The sequence below is a fragment of the Apteryx rowi genome, unplaced genomic scaffold (assembly GCF_003343035.1).
Source record: "Apteryx rowi isolate R43461 unplaced genomic scaffold, aptRow1 scaffold_128, whole genome shotgun sequence".
NCBI lineage: Eukaryota > Metazoa > Chordata > Aves > Apterygiformes > Apterygidae > Apteryx > Apteryx rowi.
Genome location: NW_020447508.1, coordinates 719344 through 740374, shown reverse-complemented (window position 1 = coordinate 740374; position 21031 = coordinate 719344). Strand labels below are relative to the sequence as shown.

General features: G+C 43.1%; 1 protein-coding gene across 1 annotated transcript in view; it reads left to right on the top strand.

Annotated features, from left to right (window-relative positions):
* Positions 1–21031, top strand: part of MACROD2 (MACRO domain containing 2) — a 900884-nt gene that overhangs the window by 868139 nt on the left and 11714 nt on the right. The window contains exon 16 of the mRNA XM_026055958.1: positions 19255–19272. Within this exon, the coding sequence (XP_025911743.1) occupies positions 19255–19272 (18 nt within the window). The remainder of the gene's footprint in view (positions 1–19254; positions 19273–21031) is intronic.

Here is a 21031-nt window from a genome sequence, read left to right as displayed (position 1 = left end):
ATTTTTCAGCTCTTTCAGTGACAAGCAAAATATTTTTTCTGTRCACTTTGCTTATAAAAAATAGAAAGCATAGGAAATTTTTCATCTTAAACATTTTGCCCGCTGTCGCAGTCACTTTATATTATCTGGTTTGATGGTAGGGAACAAAAGAAAAGGACAGAAAGGAAAGAAAAGAAGAAACAAGAAAAGGGAATACTTTAACAATGATAGTGTTTAAGGTTTATTGTGTGCATTTGATTGCTTTCTTCATTTCATTTCCACTAAGCAGAATACAAATACTATCATGAATTGGCCATTTTTTTCATCATTTAAAAATATCTTCTCTTTGTTCCTTCTGAAAGTGTTGACAATGTGGCCTTTGTTTTGTTTAATTAACTCATGTTACAGTATTGCACTGAAACACATTCAGCATTAAAACTAATAAAATAATTTTTGGAACTCTTCCATATACAGTAAACAAAAAGAAGGAAGAAAAAGCCTCTGAGAGAGGCTGAAGGAGAAACTGGATATTTTTAATGGAATATTTTGAAGTACCATTTACATTTTTTATTTTCCATATCGGGGAGTGCCAGAAAATTTAAAGTCACAAAATCCCGTTGAAAAGCAGATGCTATGAAGTCATTCTAGCTTCTCATATGCTTATAATATTATTACATGATGTTATATGTTTCGTTCTTGTGAGCTACAAGGCTTAAAGGGTTTTAAGGCATTGATAATGACCTTTTAACATATGAAGACTGGATGATGGAATCCATATTTCACCTGGCATCAAAGTCTAGTAGTCTTCAGCTTTAGCCTCAGTCTCCAGGGAAGCAGCAGTACTTTATGCAAATGAAACACATATCTCTTTCAAATCATATCAAATGACATGCGAGTAACAAATGAAGTGAATATGCAGGAGACTTTGACATCTTAAAGACTTTTTCCGGTAACATATTGAAAGAGTAGGGTTCACTGCCCAAGGGCTGCACTTTTACAGATAGCGTCATAGTTAATAATATATCTGGAAATTAGGTTTAGCACCTATGGAGAAACGGCGCCATTTTTTAAACATACTGTACAGCTACGGAGGAGTCTATTTGTTCTACCAGACAGTGGGCTTAACTCCCATTCTTGGCGGTAAGAACTTCAGCCTTACAGTCGAATGGATCCACCAAACCTTTGCAATGCAATGGAGCTACCCGCAGGAAGAATTTGACCCCTCACGGACAAATTGTACATTCTTGTGTCCTGTGTGCAACAAAAAGGAGGCTTTCTATTGTTATGCACTGATTCCTTCTGGACTCCTGGCTCCTTTTAATAATGTTCATCTGTGACGGGATATGTGTTGGTCCGACTGAGCTGGCTCTGCAAAGTGGAAATTCTGTGCTTCCCTTTACTTTACATTATGTATAGTGTACTTTGCACTTGTACCAAGCCAGCGAGAAATGTAACCTAAGCAGAACACGATATGCTCTCCAGGTTGTTGTACCATTTTATAGCCATTTCCTAAGTGTGAATGGCCACACAAGCTTGAGGCAGTGGAGACAGAATCTGCACTTAGCTAATGATTTTCATGAAACGTGATGAGTGGAATGCAGTCATAACTAGGTGTGAAAAACACAAGTGTGGCGGGGAGGAGATTTGGGAGGACTTTTTTAATTTCAAATACAGAACAGAAACAAATTCAAAGAAAGCGGTATATGTCCTGGAATGAAAAGCTTCCCTCAGTCATTCTTTTCTGGTGGGGGGGCATTGTCACTTCTTCATCACTAGCTTTATACCTGTAGTTGTCCCCAGCGGTATGGGTGAGTAGTTTGTCTTGCTCTCACTTGAGCAGTATGGCATTTAACCACTTTTCATCCTGGAAAAGATCAGCTAGGTCAGTAGGCTCACTTTTTAATTCAGCACTGCTCTGTGCCCTCTTCTGTGCCCCTGAATTGAGCCCAGGGCTCTCCTCCTGTCTCCAAAAGGCCGGTGCTTGCTTCTGCCCATCCCCGCAGTGTTGACCCTGCTGGGCAGGTACACTGTGGTTTCCTAACCACCTTTGTAGTCAATGTTCAGAGAGGAAGGCCAGTGCTACCCGAGGAGGGACTTTTGCTCAAGGAGAAGGTAATGTGTCTACAAAACATAAAGTGGAGAATGCACTGACAGGACATAACCCTGAGAGAGATTAAATCTGTCTCTCACTATTGCAAAACCTGAGCAGGAAAAATCCCACCTAATCTCATTCAGATCTTCCAGGCATTATCCTTTCCTTATATTTCTGGATCTTCTATTCCTTTTTTCTGCCTGTTATTCACAGTTCTTTGGCAGCAGGTTTTCTGTCCCCTCACCTTCCCCTAATGCAGTCAACAGTTGAGTGCTCTCTCTAGCAGATCTGGCCATCTGGAACAGTTTTCCTGCACTTGGTTGACTCTCATCAAATTTCACCTCCAGATGAGTGCGCGAGGTCACTGACGGTATACCTGGCCCATAGTGTTAGCCCAAGAGCCCAAGATGACCGTGTTTCTACTCAATGTGAATAATCTGTCAGTGATGAAACCAGCATTTAATCTCTCCTACATCCCTGTGGCTGCATCTGTGTCTTAGGAACACAGTGCGGTATCTCGGCGTCTTGGTGGAGGGGCGTAGCTTTTCTTTAGGGAATTAGGTGGATGTAGGACTTCAGGTTACTTAATAAATGAGCTCTGGCAGTCTTCCATGTAGCACTCCTGTGTGCTGTGGACCTGTTCTTAGCTGCTGTTAGACCATTCCAGCAAGGTGGGTGCTCTGGAAGACACACCCTGCACTGCAACTTAATTCATTCCCACATACTGTAGATAGTCTGTAGGCAACTACAAAGGACCTGTTTTGTCTGAGAGGCATGAGAGAAATATGAAGAGTACTGAATGGCATTTTCTTTTACCTTCCCTTATACTTACTGGGATGCTCATAGCTGAATTGCTCTGTACCTGATTAGCACTATTCTTTGCTCAAACATTTCTTAAGGATTTTTCTCCCAGGTTGCAAATTCACTTGTGACTTCTATCCTGCATGCTTAACATCCATAGCTTTCCTCAGCCTGCAAATTTCAACCACAAAACCCCCTTCATTGTTGTTTCCCTGGTGCAGGATCTTTGCCCTGAAATGTTGAGACGCACCAGTCTTTTGTCTTATTATTCCCCTGTGCGGATGTGTAGCCTTGTTTGTTTGTTTGTTTTTTCTTCAGGCATTGGCGTGAAGGGCATAGCTCCACTAGTAATCATAGCTAACACAGAGGCCAAAAACTCCCTTACTCCATTTACAGCATCGCGTCAAAAAACATTCAATACCTACATTGCTTGACAGCCCTTCAGAAACGGCATGTTTACGCGTTCAGCATTTTCTCAGTGGAGGAAATAAGCAATCACTTACAGGCTAGACTATTCTTACCTGGATTGAAAATCAGTTAAACCATGTTTTGGATTCTGAGAAGAAGTCAGTAATCTCTCCAGTGTCCCCTGGTTACAGATAACAATGGTATATAGTTAGGGGGTCAAGATGGCAAAGCCACTGTCGCAGTGGCTGGAAAGAATTGAGAATCCCAATTTGTGTCCAAATCCTATTACGGTTACAAGGTATTTCATCAGTTAAAACGTGTTTGCTGGATGTTTTTTCGTGATCTGTCAACCTGAAACCTAGCACAAGAGCATCAAATGGGCACAGATGGACATACCTCAGGTGCTTCAAAATAAGATATCACAGTGCTGAAAAATCAGTGCCTAGCTGCAGCAGCTTGATTCAAGGAAATTAAATTGGCTGATTCTTCTAACTGTACAGGCAACAAGGCAGATTATCAGAAAAGCCCTCAGACTAACCAGGAAGGCACGTGGAGCTAGTCAGCAGGGCTGTGTCTTTCCCTCTCTGGGGTGCCAGTGTCTGAGCGCGGTGCCTCTGTCAACCCAGAGCCCAGCCCCACCTGCAGGGGATGGGAAGTTGACTGAGTTGGCTTGCTCTTTTGGGTGGACAGCAGCTACGTTGCCTTTTTTTTTTTTTTTTTTTTGCAACAAAACACCACACAAGATGTAGAGAGGTTCTGAGTGTTGAGAGGTGTCCTCTCCCTGTGGAGTGCACTGACCTGTAAGCTGCTTGCTTTCCTTCAGCTCCGCAAGTCACGTGTTTTTTTCTGCCATGGCCCAACCTGCGCAGGAGGGATGAAGGGGGCCTCCACTAACTACTGCCTTGCAGGACTGTCTCTGAAGTGAGGGATGGGGTTTTGAATCCTTCCAGCATAAGAGGGACTTGAACTCAGGTCTACTTGCAGCATGCGCTAGTCCGTAGGGTATTAGGCAAATGGTGAGCATTGGCACGGCCCCTTTCCCTCATGTGGCTTTGAACAGTCTTGGCTGCTGAGCTTTGCGTGGTTGCCGTGCATTGGACCTAGAGAGCCCAACTGCGCTTGTATCTCATTTCAGCCATGGACCCTGCCCTCTGGGATCTCAACTCAGGTGTTCAGAGCATCTGGGCCTGCTTCTTACCAGCACGCCCAGCTTCCTTCAAGTATCTTGAGCTCACTGCATTGGCCTACAAAGCTGGATCTCAAAAGAGACCAGAGCTGTGTTCTCATTTACTGAGGCCTTCTCCTTGGGGCAGCAGATATTTTAGTTCCTCTTAAAGTTTTACAGTGTCAGTGCAGTGAACAAGGTTTTGGAGTGCTAAAACTGACATCCCCTTTGTTCTCATTTGTCTTGTCTCTCCTTCTTCCAAAGCAGTAGCTATCCAGGGTGCAGTAAGAACAACTATTGCTGTTGCTTTATGCAATTGCTGATTTTCTTGATGCTTGTCTCTCACAAATATGCTTGCACTTATAATCCTGGGTCTTCAGAAGCAGAGTCCACAGCAAATGGCTCAATAACCATCCGGCAGTACTGCGGCTCCCTACAGTGTCAAAGGGCCAGCTGGAACATAGCTTCTCTCCAGGTAGGCCTTCAAAAGTGTGGACGCTTTATTAGCTTATTTTTGAATCTCTTGGCCCTGCAACACTGGAAAGTTTGCTTTTTTTTAAAAAAAAAGGAAAGAAAGAAAAAGAAAAAAGCCTTTAAACAATATTTCTAATATTGCTTGCTTTCAGCATTACCTAGGATGTGGAGGGAAATAGACTTTCTGGATGCAGTTCTGTTTGTAGATTCAACTGGCACTTAGAAGTATGTGAGCATGAAAAGCTGATGATAAGCAATTTATATATATCCAGTACCTATCTAAAACAACCCATGTTATCTTAGAAACTGATATATACAGGGATCACAGTATCTGCTTCTGAAATTGTTCCCTCTGGCATTAAATGCAGCCAATGTTTAACAGTGCTAAATAAAAGTGTGACAGTTTGAGACACAGTGATTCTTTCCAAATGAACCTTCAAGGGGAACCTAGTGGAGAGAAATGCTTGTTGAGATTTGGCCAAACAATAGGGTTAATGCCATTTGTTCTTATCAAAACTGCTACAGGATATTTAATGACCGCAGGTAGTCAGGGCCTGGGTTTTATATCTGATCCTGGAGACAGCAGTATAGTGCAATGTGTTAGATCACCAGTATCGCTTCCTTATTTTAATGAGATCTCCCATCCAAGGATGGATATAACCTACTCTTGTTCAGCTTGCAAAATCTGCCTGGATCACAGCACACAGCCGAAATAATTGGGGGAGAATCTGTGTGTGGGAGGGAAGGAAATCGGCCGTGCGTATTCCCATCCCTAAGCAAGACGTAGCAGAGCACTGCTTTTTGGCACGGGTTTGGTCACAGCTTCTGGTATCAAAACCAGCTTGCTCTTTGCTAGCCTGCACTCGTAGTCAGCTGTAATCATATCCAGCTAATTTGTGAGGAGAAGGCAGGGGAGAGGAGATATTCCTGGACTCCTCATTTGGATCGCACTTGCACTTTTGCAGCTCGTGGTTGACAAAGCCATTTGGTACAAAGATCGTTCCCATTTTGCGCCCTCCGAACGCTGTGATTTTCTCTAGGCAGTTGTAAGAGCTGTGAAGGCGCAGATGAGTCTTAACCAGGCCTGAAGAGGCTGGAGCACATAAGCTGCTTGCCATATTGCTTAAGCACCTGGGGCATTCGTTTGGAAACCTAAATGCAGGCTGTTCACCTGTATTGCCAAGTACAACAGAAGCTTCCTTCTGGCTGGCGGTGTGGTATTAATTTAAAGAGAGCACCATCTGCAGGGCCTTGGAGAACAACAAATAGAAGGAGGGAGGTAGAGAGGCCGCTGGAAAAAAGCCTTAATTCAGATTCAGGGACTTTCCCGGCCCCTCCATTACGTATGATTTCTAATTAACAGACGTGTCTTGGGGAAAGCTGCCCCAATTCACTTTCTTTCAGACGTTCTTTTCGTGAAGAGCTGTTTTTGCCAAGCCTCCTAAGCTCGTTTCGCAGGCTTTCACAGGCATTCGGTGCAGCAATGGTCTCAGTGACCCAGTAATTAGAGAAATCCCGGCGCTCGTGGCTGCCGCTGGCTGCCCCTTTGTCCTTCCTCATTGTTCCCGCTGCAGCTCCGCTACCAGATGGTCCGAGATTTTTCACCCTTTCCAAAGCTTCATGTTTTTCCCATCTCATCAAGCGTGTCTCGGCCGTGCTTAATTAGCTTAAGGCTTTTCAGTCACACCCCCCCTCCCCCGATTCTCCCCTCAGGAGATGGGTTAAAGACCTGAACAGTTTCAATAAAGAGCTCGGAAGGCAAAGCCTCCGCCGTTACGCGTACCTGCAGGACAACGTAACGTAATGTTACTTCGTGTCAGGGAGCAGGCGTTCGTTCTCTCTTCTCTCTCCCTTCCTTCCTTTCTCATTTTTATTTCTTAGAAGGTTCGGGGATCCCCCTTGGTTCTTGGTGGCCTTAGGGAATGTGCCAAGTCTCTGGTGGTTTTTGGAGGAGGGCCATCACCCCTCGGCCAGGCTACTGGTGCTTTTAACCTAGTTCAGTCAAGAAGTTCTGCTTAGGTACTCCAGAATAAAGAATGGCAAACACAGTTAGCTAGCCAGTGCCAGGAGACTCTGCTGGGATGTTTTTTCTTGTTTGGGGGGAGTGTTTTGTTTTGTTTTTCTTAGTTCCTTGACTTGTTTGAAACTAGCTTGTGAGCTTTATTTACAGATCAGAGCAGCTGAGATGAAAGCTTTGTTAATTAACAGAAAAATAAATTTGCATCTTGCTTTGTATTTGACATTGAACAGCATTTGTTTCTGCATTGTCACACATGCACTTTTATTATTAATCTCCAAGCATTATCTGTACAACTGTGAATGAGTTTTGTTTTTTTTTTTAAAAAAAAAAGTTCTTTCCCTTCTCTCCTCCCTCCCCATGAAGCAATACAGAGAGCTGTTTAAGCATGTGAAGCACAGATTTTGTGTGGGATGTCAGATACCCCAGAGCTACCTGTGGACATTTGCCACGTAACTGAATTCAGTGGCTTGTGCTTTGCATGTACAGGCAAATGAGACCACCCAGCCATCAGGTGTTTGCATCACTACAGTTAAATACCTACTAATTTAGCCACTCTGGAGATAAATATTTAGATATAATTAAAATGGATAGCTGGAAATACATAATGTCTTTGGATGACAGAAAAATCTGGGAGGGAATTTCTTCACTCTCGTTAACACGTGGGATTTGATGGGAATTACTACAATTTTCTCTCTGACACTACCCTTTACCATATATGTAAAATAGATATTTACGGGTGTGCACTGCCCAGAGGAAAGCTATGCTTTACATAAACCTAGAATGAAATGCTTTTCTTGTGCTCCTACAAATCTTGGTATTTTTTTAAGCCATTGAGTGAAATAAAATGCAAAGAGTATGTTCTAAATGAATGCTCAGTCTAGTTTTGTGTCACAGGAAAGGCTTGTGACATTGCTACCTCCATTTGAGTAACTTGGGCTGTCCTTAAACAAAGGAGAGGGTAATTCCCCAGGACTGACTTGTTATTTACAGACCATGTGGTAATCTTTGAAGTGCTAACTGGCTTTTTTAAGAGAGATGCTTCATTTTTCTTTTATATTTGTTTTTCACAAAAAGGAATTTTTAGTATTTTTATGATGGCTGCTGCTTAGTTCAGATCCGCTGTGTAAAGATAACAAATGAGTTATGTGACCTGACATTCTCCCTGGGAATGTGTTTAGAGTGAAGCAAGCCAGTGGCATTTCAGTCTGCTTTTAAAGTAACTGGTTATAGGCTTTGTTTATAACAATTGGTAGAAAATGGCATTTCTCTGCTATTTTGCACCTTCCGTTCATTGCCCAGGAGGGGGAATGTCTGGACGAAGACCCTAGGACCCAAAGCATATGTACCTAGAATGAAATGCACTGCGTGAAGCTGCTCCCATGCTTTACCATGTTCCCAGCCTGTCCCATAGCTTGAAGTCCCTCAGGCCAGCTGCAGGCTTTGGAAGTGAAGTAGTGAGGTCTAACCCTTTGAAAGCCACTTCAGCAGGTACAAATTGCTAGACAGGCCTCACAGTTATTGTGCTGCTTGTCCTCCTGCTGCATTGCTGCTGGGAGTCGCATTGAGGGCTCCCAACACCAGAAGCTGCTCCACTTTAATGTGGGTTTCACGTGCAACTAACTGAGATCCTCTGGGCTTCTTCCAGTCAACAGTAACCCCACAGTCCCCTCTGCTCAGTCACTTCTGTCTGAAAAGCATTGCAGAGCGACTTGGTGACCAAGACAGCGTCTGTGCCATGTCCAGAAATGTGGCTTTATTAAAGCTGGCAATGATGAAATGGAGGAGCAGGTGGTCGAAGGACCTCCTGAGGAGGAGAGGCATTGCCTGGAACAGTGAGGACTCCCCAGGGTCCTCACTGAGCAGTCTCACTGCTCGTATGTCCAGCTTTATGTCCCCACTCAGGGGAGTAAAGTGGTGTAATGCCTTCTCTAGGTTCCCCAGGTTGGCTTTATCAGTGTGTAGATCACAGCTGGGGAATATGTCCGTAGAGAAGCTGAAAGAACAGGCAGGATGCTGGGCCTTTCTTGACTGTGCATGAGACGGTGGCTGAGGGCAACACGGAGGAAGCTTCTGCTCACAGTGTGTGTGCCTTGAGCAGAGGGCTGGGACCTCTGCTGAGATTTCTTGAGTCACAGGTTGATCCCCTTATGTGTCTGGATCTTTGCCTCTGTATGCTGGGTTGGAGCTTGCAGGAAGCACTTGAGTTTGTGTGATTTCAGAACTTAAGTGTTTTCATTTTCGATTGGGATAATAAACATAATGAATTATATTTGCCAGTCTAGGATGCTGGGCTTGGTGGTTGTGAACTGATGAAGGCAAGAGGGAGGCTCAGCTCTCCACAGCGTTTTTCATCCAAAATTTCTCTAACTCAGGCACAGCAGGGACCTGGACATGAGTGCCACATCTCAGGTCTCTTTTGACACATAGCAGCCCCCAAAACCTTCCTGACCAGGTTTGTGCAAGTTCCGTTTCATAACAAAATACTTTGTCTTTAATCCAAAACAATATATTTCATGAAGCATTTTCTCTTGGCAAGAAGGCAACTCTTTTTTCACCTCTCATTGGTTCCTGGTTTCTGGAGACTTCACGGTTTGGTTGCTGCAAACCCCCACAAGCCAAACTGATTGGCCCACCAGCAGCCCTTGAAAAACTGAAATAAAACCAGTTAAGGAAAAAAAAAAAAGCCTTTACTGAGGCCTAATATTCAAATCACTTTTGCGCTCCCCTCCGGGGAGGTGGCCTTTGATTATAAGCTCTGCTGTATCGGTGGAGAGCTGGCTGCACAGGACCAGAATGGCACCACTCCAAGGACTGAACTTTAATGATGAATGTCACAAAATGCTGCTGCATGGGCTCGCCCAGGGGAAAGCGAGACTGTGTACAGTACGTGATCTGTGTCACCTGCAGTCCTTATCATTTCTTTCAGCTATTTGCAGAATTCTTTCATGTTTGGGTTGGGGATGGAGACGCATTAATTCAGAGTTAGTAAACCTAAAGATAGGCAGAAATAAAATGAATCTGAACTTTTAAGCTTGCTATAGCAAACATGACATGAAAGTGAAAAGCTGCTAAATTGAACTTTGCTAGCTTTAATTTGGGTCTATTTTCATTTTGCTTTCTATTGTACTGTGATTGGTACACTATTAAATAGTCTCCTGGGTAATGAATTGCTAGTATATGAAGGAAATTAAACAACTGAAGACTTTTGCTGGCTGGGAACATGCAAAAGGATCTTTTAAACCATTGTTATTGCTATTATTATTATTGCCATATAGCCATGCAGCATACAGTTCCCCAAACTTGAATGGGTAATATTGCGCTAGGTGCTGTACACTCTTGTCTCTACCAAAGAGTGCTACAGCCTAAACTTCACAGCTTTGCATACTTACTGACACATTGGGGATGTCCTTTTCATGATTTTCCAACAGAGCTGTACTGCTCTTTTACAAATGTTTCATCTGTGATCAGTAAGCTTCCTCCAAATTCCTGCTCATTAAAGAATAGCTCACTTAGCTCAACTAGGAAAACCCATTACACAAATGACCAATACATACTCATAAGTGCTTTCTGTTAGCTAGTCAGAAGCACTTCCCACTTGTCCATCCCTCCATGAAAATTGTTTACAAAATCAAAAAATGCTCATTTCCTTTTAAATTCAGAAGGGGTTTTTTTTTCAGAAATCCAAAAGTTTCAATTCATAATTTTGGCAAAACCCAGCAAACACTCATCTGGAAACCCTGGCGTTTCCAGGCCATTTTTGTATGGCTTCTGTGTGGTGCCAGGCCTCTGCCAGCTGCCCAGCTTGTCTCCAGCCACCACAGGAGCGAGAAGCTTTCACTTTGACAGCAGAACGCAAAGCAGCCAGAGCCTCTGAGAGGTGCCGCACACTGTGGGTTTATAAACTTACCATCTCTTCCTCCCTCCCCAGACAAATGCTTGAGAGGTCTTTGAAGCTTTAGTGATGTTTCGTTTCACTCAGCTTTCAAATTTTGCAAGGGGGTCTTCCTTAAAGAAGCCTAAAAACCATGGCAAAGGTGTAAATGCAGGCTAGCATCCTCCATGCACATTCCTCAACTCCTAATATGTAGTCCTTAAGTCAAAGTTAGCTTTGCCCAATACTCCCGAATTATGGCAGGTGTTACCAGGCTGAGGAGTAGCGGCACCTTGTGCTTAAGACCCTCAGAAGGTTTTCAATTGGCTCATGCCATTGCATGGGTATTCAGTGTGAACTGAAACAACCCTTTTAGGCACATGGGTTATTTTTCCCCCCAATACGCTCAACACCCAATAGCTGAAAGGCCACAGATATTTAACTTAAAGCACATCTCATTTAGGGATGCTTAAATCAGAATAATGGCGTAAGAAGCAAGCAAACAAGTTATTTTTTCTAGATTTGCTGTGAACTATAAACCCTCTAGGAAAGACTGCCTGTTTTCTATGTTACAGGCCCTCCTGTTCTGGGATATGCAGTATTTAAAATAGATTCTATATGGAAAGAGCTACCCAGATGTTTATTTTATTTACTAGCTTTCCCTGTGTACATACAAACAGCCTGTGAACAGTTGTGAATACAAGTTGTTTGTGGAGTCTCCTCATCCTGTTCGTCAGGTTGATGGGTTTTAGCACACCAAAGTGTAGTAGAAAATGGAAACTATAAAACAATATAACTTGAATTGTCTAGACCTTTAAACCTACTTAGGAAATCCATATATATTTATTTTTAAAGGAAACCCAATAAACCTTGTTTTTAAGATTGTGGAATCTGCTATTGACGGGGCTGAACATAAACACAGTTCAAGGCCAGTGACTTAATTCTAGGTGACACCACTCCTAATCCTTTATGGCTGAATCCTTCGGTTTTATCTGCGACTCTGGGAAAGCGTCTGTCAAGGCTGAAGTCACTTGCACCAGGAGATTAGCAATTTTTGCATTCTTTTGAAAGCTTCAGTAATTCCCATGAAAGTAGCAGACGCTGAGGTATTTGTGGAGACTGGGGAGTGGCAATCCTTAGACTGACTTACAAATTTTTTCAGACTTGGACCGTAAGAAATAATGTACAACTCAAGCCCCTAATTCTGACCCTAGTGCCATGTACTGGCATAAGTGCTGTGGCAGCTGTGTTGTCCTCCTGTTGTGGGCAATTGAGGGGAGGAGGAGGGGGGAGACATTGCTGCTGGTTGACCCAAGAGAGGAATCACTATATCAATTTCCCTTTTTTTTTTTTAATCTGGCATAGTTGAAAGCTGCATTATAAAAAGGCTTTGGGCATCTGCAAGTTCTTGAGCTAAGAAGCTCTTCGTTATGAATAAATCATAAAACATGGTCCAAATCCAGCAATCCAAAAGAGTTTAGCCTGGGGAAGTGCTTTTAATGTGGGCATGTCAACTTCCTATAGCAGGACAAAAGTCTGCTGCTATCTACTACTAATGGTATTATTCTCCTCTGGCTGAACTGATAGAGGTCTTGGCTTTGGTGCTAAGATCCCAAGTTTAAGCCTTTAAGTTTTGTGGCACCCCATCATGGGAGGATGGCATTATAGGAGGGCTAAGTACAGTATCCCAGCCTGGGTTTCAGCACTTATATATGGCGGGTGGCATTTCTGCATGTCCTACCAAACTAGCTGCTGTATCCTGGCTAACCTTCAGGACGTCATGTTGCAAGGAAGCCTTGTTAACCATCAGTTATTAAGAAGGTTTCAGGAACTATTACAGACTTGCTCAGCAGCATCAAGGAAAATTATAGTTATCTTGTTCGACTCAAGAGTCTGCCAGTTTTCATGATAGACACCGGTTTTATTGGAGTTCTGTAAATTCTGCTTTGGGAAAAGAAAGCAAGAGCCTTTTTGTTTTGTTTTGTTAATTATAATGTCACTGAGCTCTCTAAGCACAGGTTAGAGAGGTGATGTCATCTTTAGTGCAGTGGGAATTGGCACTGGATTTTTAAATCCATGTTTAGGATCCTAAGCAGCTGGCCTGATTTTCAGAAATGCTGAGCATATCCCAGAGTGGCATCCTTTGAAGCCAATTGGAGCTGCTGGATACTTGGAGCTTTTGAAAATCAGGATTTAAACCCCATTTTAAAATGCTCCTAACTTTAGTCACCTATTTTTGAAAATCCTGACCTGTGTCTGCTGGCATCTGCAACAATCTCTGTGTTAAAGGAGTGTTTGATGGAGAGGGAGGATATGATCTTCACTGCTAAAGGGAAAAATCCTGGTCTATTTAAAAGCATATTCTCTGATAAGAAATATATCAAGACAAAACTACTCTCCCCCCTCCTTTTTTTTTCTTAAAGATTTTTGTTTGGACTGTGTTTTCTGTGGTTTGTATTTTTGGCCTCCAGTTTCTATTTGGTGCCTGGAGATGTAATGTGACTTTGAGGAATCTTCAATGATGCAGAGTATAGGCAAGACTGTTGAGGAGAAATGGTGTCTAGGCTTTCTGCATGAGTTGCTCCAAGTTTTACCCAATGCCATTAAGAAAAATAGCAATGGTCTAGCCATAAACCAACCTTGGTCTACTTTTCTGTATTTGCATTTACTTTCTTTTGATACAATTAAGTCTGTGGTTTATTTCAGTCGCTATCTGAAATCTAGAGTAAATTTCTGACCCTTTGTTCTGCAGCTTATAGAATTGCCACATTGACTGCTAGCAGTAGGATGGACCTCTTTAAAAAATTGGAACAAGCTTATCTAGTAGGAAGTGTTATTAGGAATATAGCTGTTTGAGAGCCAGGAAGGCCCCCAGTACTTCTCTACATAAGCTGAACTGCAGGTCTGGTAAATCCCTGGACCTGGGTGTCAGTGTCGATGGGTGGCAGAGCTTGTAAACCTGACTGCAGGCTTCTCCAGTGCTCGTTACTGTGGCCCTGCTGCACCTTGCTGGCTGTCTCTTGCCCGCAGCTGGCCAGCCCTTGCCCATGGTCCTAGTCTAAAATCAAGAAAAAGGCAAAAAAAACCCTGAATGTTAGGTCATGGGAGAAAGGGGGGGAAAAAAATGTTCAGCTTAAAGCAAATAAGCCARGTCCCTATCTTACAAAGCTGAGGTCAGCTGGGAAGAACGCGGGAGCTGTTTGGAGGGGAAAGGATTATAGCTGTTAGTATGCTTTACATTATCTAAATGTAAATTCCTGTCTCTGATGTAACATCCTAGTTAGATCCTAGAATTTATGAACCAAACAAAGGATGAAATGTGAAAAAGTTGAGAAGAAAAATCTGAAGCTCTGTCTTTGTGTAATTCTTACTGAGAGCCGATATAAATGGAAGACAAATCAAAGGCAACAATAGCACCGCACATTTTATCTCACACACTGTGATGCATATTAGTGTTGTTTCCCATTGTGAGGCAGAAAGAACATTTACAATTTTAGCAAACACTGCATAATGGTTCTCCACAAGAAAGAGAAGCAAGCATATGACTGCCAGTACTGACACTTGCTTTCTCCTGGCCTGCAAAATTGCTTTTCTAGAAGCTCTATTGTGGGCATAATTTTTCTACCCCACACTGTGAATTTTGAATTTTGCTTGAAATTTTCTCCATGAAATAGGGCATATAAATCTCACTGATTTGGTAATCTTCTAAATCCAGTCTTTGGCATTGCCAGGAAATACCAGTCAAGCTATTCAATATGTGATGATACACGCCTAAGGAGTGGATAATAACATTCAGGCTGGTAGGTGACGTTTTCCCAAAAGCCACCCCACAGAATTCTTCTTTTCGGTTGTGCTTTCCAGTGTTTTGGAAACACTCCTGGCTTCATGGGAGGAAGGTGAGTGTCAGAAGGACACCATCAGGTGCAAATATTTCAAGTATTAAACACCAGTTATAGGCTATTGGCGTCTGACTGTGCACCGCTGCCCCTCCCTCGCTCCCCAAAATGTCAGTAGTCAGAGCTGAGTTTTCCAAGACTTGCCACCAAAACATGCAATAATCCATCACTGCTGCTGCGGAGCTGAGAAGCGCCCACATTAGTAGCTGCGTTGCTGTTTGAGGCTGGTCTGTGTATCAGGGCACCAGGTGTGCAATTCGAGCTCCCCTCTGGAAGTACTTGCTCTTCTCTGTCCAACCTCAGCTCCCCACGGCCAAACGTGAGACGGCAAGTGTCCATAAGCGGGGTGCTTGCCCACCTTCATTTCTGAGGTTCAGTGCAAGGCATGTCTTTTCTCCCATTGGTCTGTATCTTATAATGAATTTAGCTAAGAATATTGCTGATGTATGTGAAGTAGTCCTTTTGCTTGAAAACTAGGCATCAACAAATTTGACAGTCAGTACAACAAAATTTCTTTGGAATATGAACTGTTATGACTGGAATATAAACACCTGAGAATGAGAGCTGAAGAGGAAGGTGCTGAATGATGCTTCTGCCTAGTGACACTCAATATTGCACAGTGGTTATGAGTTGACCTGGAGCTCTTAATCAGAGCAGGACAAGTGCAACATGCACTTCATTATGTTGCAGCACTTTGATATCGATCCTGGGCAAAGATCTTACTCCATGTGGTTGTCTTAAAATTTTCTTCTTATAATCATCAAGTTCTCAGCAGAAATTAAAAGCAGTATCCATGCACAGGAGGTCATAAAGCTTGTGATGTGCTTGCTGACCCTCTGAATGTTTTTGTGGCTGGCTGATGCTGCCTCGCTGACTGCTGTGCAGGAGGTGGCCGGGCTTTGTCGAGGTAAACGGGGGCAGCGGACAGCTGACAGTGAAAGCAGGGAAGCAGAGAAGCCCGATTTCGGGCATGGCTCCGCTACAGAGGGCATGCAATGTTTCCCTGGCAGGACAGGAAGAATCGCCTTCAGTAACACAGCCACCAGCACCTCCATCTTCCACCACTCACGTAGTCACCCAGGTATGCCCTTCTTTACAGAAGGAAACCCACCCCCAGCACATTATTTATGAAAAATCTCTTACTGCCCTTGTACTTAAATGTATATACGCAAGTGTGAACATGTATGTTGTTGAAAAATCTTTTCTATTTCGATGAGGCACCACCCTGGTCTGTAACGATAGGCCTGAGAACTGAAATAGATGGGGAGCTCAGTAGCAGAATTATTCATTTATGGCAGATCTGTGTTTACTGGCTGCTTTCCTATAACTCATAAAATCAAAGCTGGCTGTAAAGCTTTGGCTTTGAAAGAGTCAAAGCAGAGCTCAGTTATAAAAACTATGGGTACAATCATTAATTGTTTTTGAAAAATAATCATTGTTGGACATGTGTCTCTCTCAGTAGGGGAAAAAGATATGAAAAACATCACCTGCAATGTCTTTGTTATTAAGTGCTGCCAATTACCACTTCTTTTCAAGCAAATGAGTCTCATATTCTGCTCAGTTTGGTTCTAGGAAGCTGATGGGTTTATAAAACTCAAAACAAGTGCTTGTCCTGGACTTGGTCAGTCTTTAGAAATGGAAGTACTCTTTCCAAAATACTGTCACCTGGTAATATCAAGACATTTAACCATATATATACTGTATACTCTACCTCTGGTTATCCAAGTTTTTATTAAGGTTATCTTTTTTTTTTTTTTTTTAACCTTTTCATGCCGCCTGCTATATCTTTGTATCACAAAATGTTTGGAAAGTACAGCATACCTGGAAGGTCACATCTATTTATAGAACTTGTTCCAACTATATGTGCCTCTCATTCTTGAGAATATTCTGTACTCTTTTAATTTGCAAAACTTAGGTTGGGGATCTCTGGATAAATAACAGGAAAGAATCTATTTCTCCTGCATGCAGTATTTTGATAGCCTTTCAGGTTAAACCATAAACCCTCCTTATTTACCCTTCTGCTGCTTTTCCCTGCTGCTTGGAAGCTCATTCTTCATATACTCAGCAATAGTCTTGAAAAGGAATTGAACGGGATATTTTCCAGGGCTCCTCTTTGACTCAGCACTAATCTCATCCAAATGCAGTGACCCCAGAAATAAACGGTTGCAGCCATGAGGGCGAGCAGCCCTGGCTGTGCTTTATCGGCAGCTCAGGCAAAGCCTGCTTTCACCCTGCGACCGTGGCATGCTTTTTCACCCAGTCATACTGCTCGTTGCAACCAGCCATGGATGCTCTGCAGAAGATGGGGGTGCTTGTCCAAAAGCTTTTGAGTGTTTGGAGGGGGCTTTGCTCTCTTTTAGCTCGTAGACAATTCGCTGTTATCTGTGTCCCCCCCAGGTTCTTACTCTCTCTTTCTCTCCCCCTCTCTTCCTTAAAATTCCTCTTTGTCATAATTATTGTTTCTGTTCGTGCCCAGCGCCTCCCTCGTTCTCATGCAGCTGCTCAGGGCGAAGGGCTGCCGTGGTCTCCTCTGTTTGGAGCCGTTCCTTTCTGACGGAAAGGGAGGGCTTCTTCACCATTTCCGAAATAAATGCAGCGTGGTGCTCTGACACATCTGGCCTACTTATGAGATCTGGGACCTCTTTGCTTTCAAAGTGTATTGGTGTGCTGCAGTTGCATTGAGATTATTTGAAATGCCCAGGAAATGTAGCAAATGAAAGATTGAAATGGAGTAGGGACACAGTACAAACTGATGGAAAATCTCACAGCAATGTGAGCTATTAAATTGTTCGTGATGGAGAGGAAAGGAAGGCCTATTAGAGCTACTGGGCACCTGGAGCAGCTCTTCAAAATTAAGGATCAGGTCCTCACCCCAGCTTTGTGGTGCAGAGAGGAATTAAACCTGCCATACAAGGACAGCTGGAGACAGACTAGGTGCATAGTAATGAACATGGTGGGTGTACAGAAAAAATGTGTTGTGATGAGAGTGGATGTATAGGTATCGTTGTGGCCGCCTGTGGTTGTTCAGCAGGCTTGACACTGCGGTCAAGGAGCTAGAGAAATGTTTCTGAATGCCCAAAGCTATGTTATCACTGATGAAAGCTGAGCCTTGGGAGACCTGGAGATTTCCTCTGCCTTACAAAAAAGGGTCCTCCAGAGCTCTAATTTCTCACACCTATGCAGCTTCTTAGGATCAGGAATCTAGTGATGAGGAACAGAATCAAAAAACTTATAAATTTAGTAAGTGGTTAAAAGTGGCAAGGAACATGACAGAACGGGAAAGAAAGGTAAATAATCAAGCTATTTCCAGAGATCTCTATGTGTTCAGAAAAACTGCTCTTTTCATAATAGCACTGAGAATACTATGTATCTGCCTCATTTATAGGCAGGGAAATAGAGCACAAGTGCATTGAAAGCCGTTCGAGGCTGGTAATCTATGAGTTTGAATATACCAGGCAACATTTTAGTTACGTTAACAGACAGCAATTTAAGGATGCAATGAAAGTGTCTGGGTGCTCCATTTCAGTTATTCCCTGCTGGAGGGTTCCTCTCCGGTGGCAGGTTTCACATAAAGAACTTGTGGAAAACAGCAGTGTGGCCTCTTACACAGCAAAGACTTTGTCAGAATAAAAATTCAAAAAGGACTTTACTTAAAACGCTATGCCCTTGTATTCACCAAGGGCCTGCTGTGTGCAGGTTTATCCTGTTGCTGCAGAGATACAAAAGGTAAAAAGAGCTCCTGATGGGCATTAGTGATTTTAGCGACGCCCAATTTGTATGGGTCTTAGGGACCATATTGCTGAGAGACGATCCTCACTGCACACCCATTCGCACCTTTAGGGAAAAGGAGGCATAATGTGCTTTACTAAGAGTATGTTTAATAAAGGACTGGAAGGGGATAGGGATAAGCAGATCTTAGACATTTTTAAATCACATTAGAAAGAGATTGCGGTTCAGCTTGAGCTGGGAATAGCAGTGACTGGCGGCAGTGCTGTGCCCTTACGTACAGCTGCACGCGCAGACCCAGCGAGCCGACGTGCTGCCTGCCGCGCTGGCGGGCCGGGGAGCCTCCTTGCACGAGCTGCTCCGGGAGACGAAGGCAGGTTGCCCCAAGGGAGGGCACGCAGGGGCTGCAGCGTGGCTCCTGACAGCCCACGCAAGGCTCTAAGAAATAACACTCAGCTCCTTCAAAAGACCAGCAAAGCTAGTGTCCCAGCCGGCAAACCCTCCTCTGAAATCTTCATCCTTTACTTGTCTTTTCATCTCTGTGGTGCCTAATTGCCAGATTTCTTTTCTTTTTGATCAAGGTAAAATATTCCTGATTTAACAGATGGAGACATTTGTTGTTAATGAAGCCACACTGAACAGCGAGAGGTGCCTTATGGCGACTCTGTTCCTGCAGCCTCTGCGGGGTTTTGCCTAACCTGTGAGTCAGGGAACAGTATCCAGGGGTAAAACTGCCGACAGATTTTAACATAACTAAATAAAGACGGACCACAACTGTTGTGTCTTAGAGCACCGAGAGCAGTTGGATGATTTTAACGTGAGTGGCTCTGGAAGAAGAAAGTATGAATCTTTTATGTGGGAGAATTTGGGCTGGTTGAAAGGATCACTCATTGCAGATGGAGGTATTGAATAGGAGTCAAGCTGAGCCCTTGTATCGTGGACAGCTTCGGTTCCTAAGTGAAGCAGCTTTTATAATGCTACTAAAATGCAGCAGTAAACAAAGTACATGAAGGTTTGACAGTAACATTAGCAAATAGCTACAGTGAAATGACTGGGAAGGAAAAAAACCCCCAACTCTGGCTATTTGCAGAGCAAGAAAAATGGAACTGGTTTTGACAGATAAGACAATGCAGCTCTGGGTCAGAAGAGCTTTGTCTTTCATTTTTGTTGCTGCTAATGACAAATTGTGCCTTCAAATTTTAACCAGAGAAATTTGGATTTTTAACAAGCCTCTTTCTCTCAGGGTCTCCCAATTAGGAGAAGCATATTTACAGCTAAACTCAAGATAATAAATTTTATTTAGCAGGTATGAATCAGAGAAAACTGGATCATTCAGAATAACTACAATATAGTTTTCGTATTACATAATCACAGAGGTGAATTTTCAAGTTATATAACAAGAACAGAAGTGAATGCTATACAGATAATTCATGAGTAATTAATTTCCTCAATTGCAACTTGTCCACAGACAGGATATTATTTTCTCAGAATTCCTATGGTGTGACCCAAAATTCTGGGGGAGATAATTTACAGGAGTAATGATCTTGCCTTTTCACCTAAAAACAGAAGCAATTGCCTGGGACTGTAGTATTATTGATAACCTTTTTTTCCTCAAATATTCAGAACGATCCTAGGGCCAGGATTTCCCATGTAGTTGTAAGACTTTTAAAACTGGGGATTTTTTAAGATTTAAGTTATCTTGATATGCCCTGATTGCACTCACAGAACTCATTTATGCATGAAATCTGTTTTTGTGTTTGTCTTACAACTAGTCCATGACCTTGAAACAAGCTGTGAACTAACTGCAGAAATCCAGATTCCTGATTGAAAACCCATTTGAGAAATCCCTTCCCCAAAGCCGGTGTTTTCTAAGGCCATTCTCAAAGGCCGGATTGTGCTGAGGGAGACCAGTCTCCCAGGCCCCCTCGACGGTCAGTGCAGACATATAGGCCCCGTAAGGAGGGCAAAGCCTAGTTCGTCAGGGAAAAATGAGTTTTGTGGATTGCTGTGTGTTATAGCTGCTAAGCCTGTATAGTTGCTCGCTTTTATCAGTTGATATAGATGCAAACCTTGTGCTAAGGAGGGGGAGAGGGCTTACATTTTTTACGTATTAATTTATCAAGAGTGTGGAAAATAGCTAGATGCCTGGCTTCCATACTTGGGCACTTTTAAAATTGATGCTACTGCACCAACACGTAGCACAGCTTCATTTTAATCTCATGAATTGCATGTGAACACGGAATCCAGTTTCTCCAAAGGAACAATTGTGTATTAACTGTAACCACGTGGAACTACGGACAGCTTGTGACTATAAGGGAGAAAAAGATTAAATAACGGTATGGAGATTTCCATCTTCCTAGCAAATATTTGTCTTGTGTTTAAGAACGCTTGGAGGCAGCCTTCCCTGAACTTGTAAGCCTGTTGTCACTAGCTTTGCTAGTTGTATAAGCAGCCTACAAAGGGTTATGGTAATCAACTCTGGCAGTGGTGCAATTGGAAATGGTAATTGAAATTGAAAGTGGTGTCTCCTAGGCTCCCTCTATTTCAGTAGCTCTCATCTCCTGCTCCGAGTCCTGAAATACGTCTCGTGTTTGTGCTC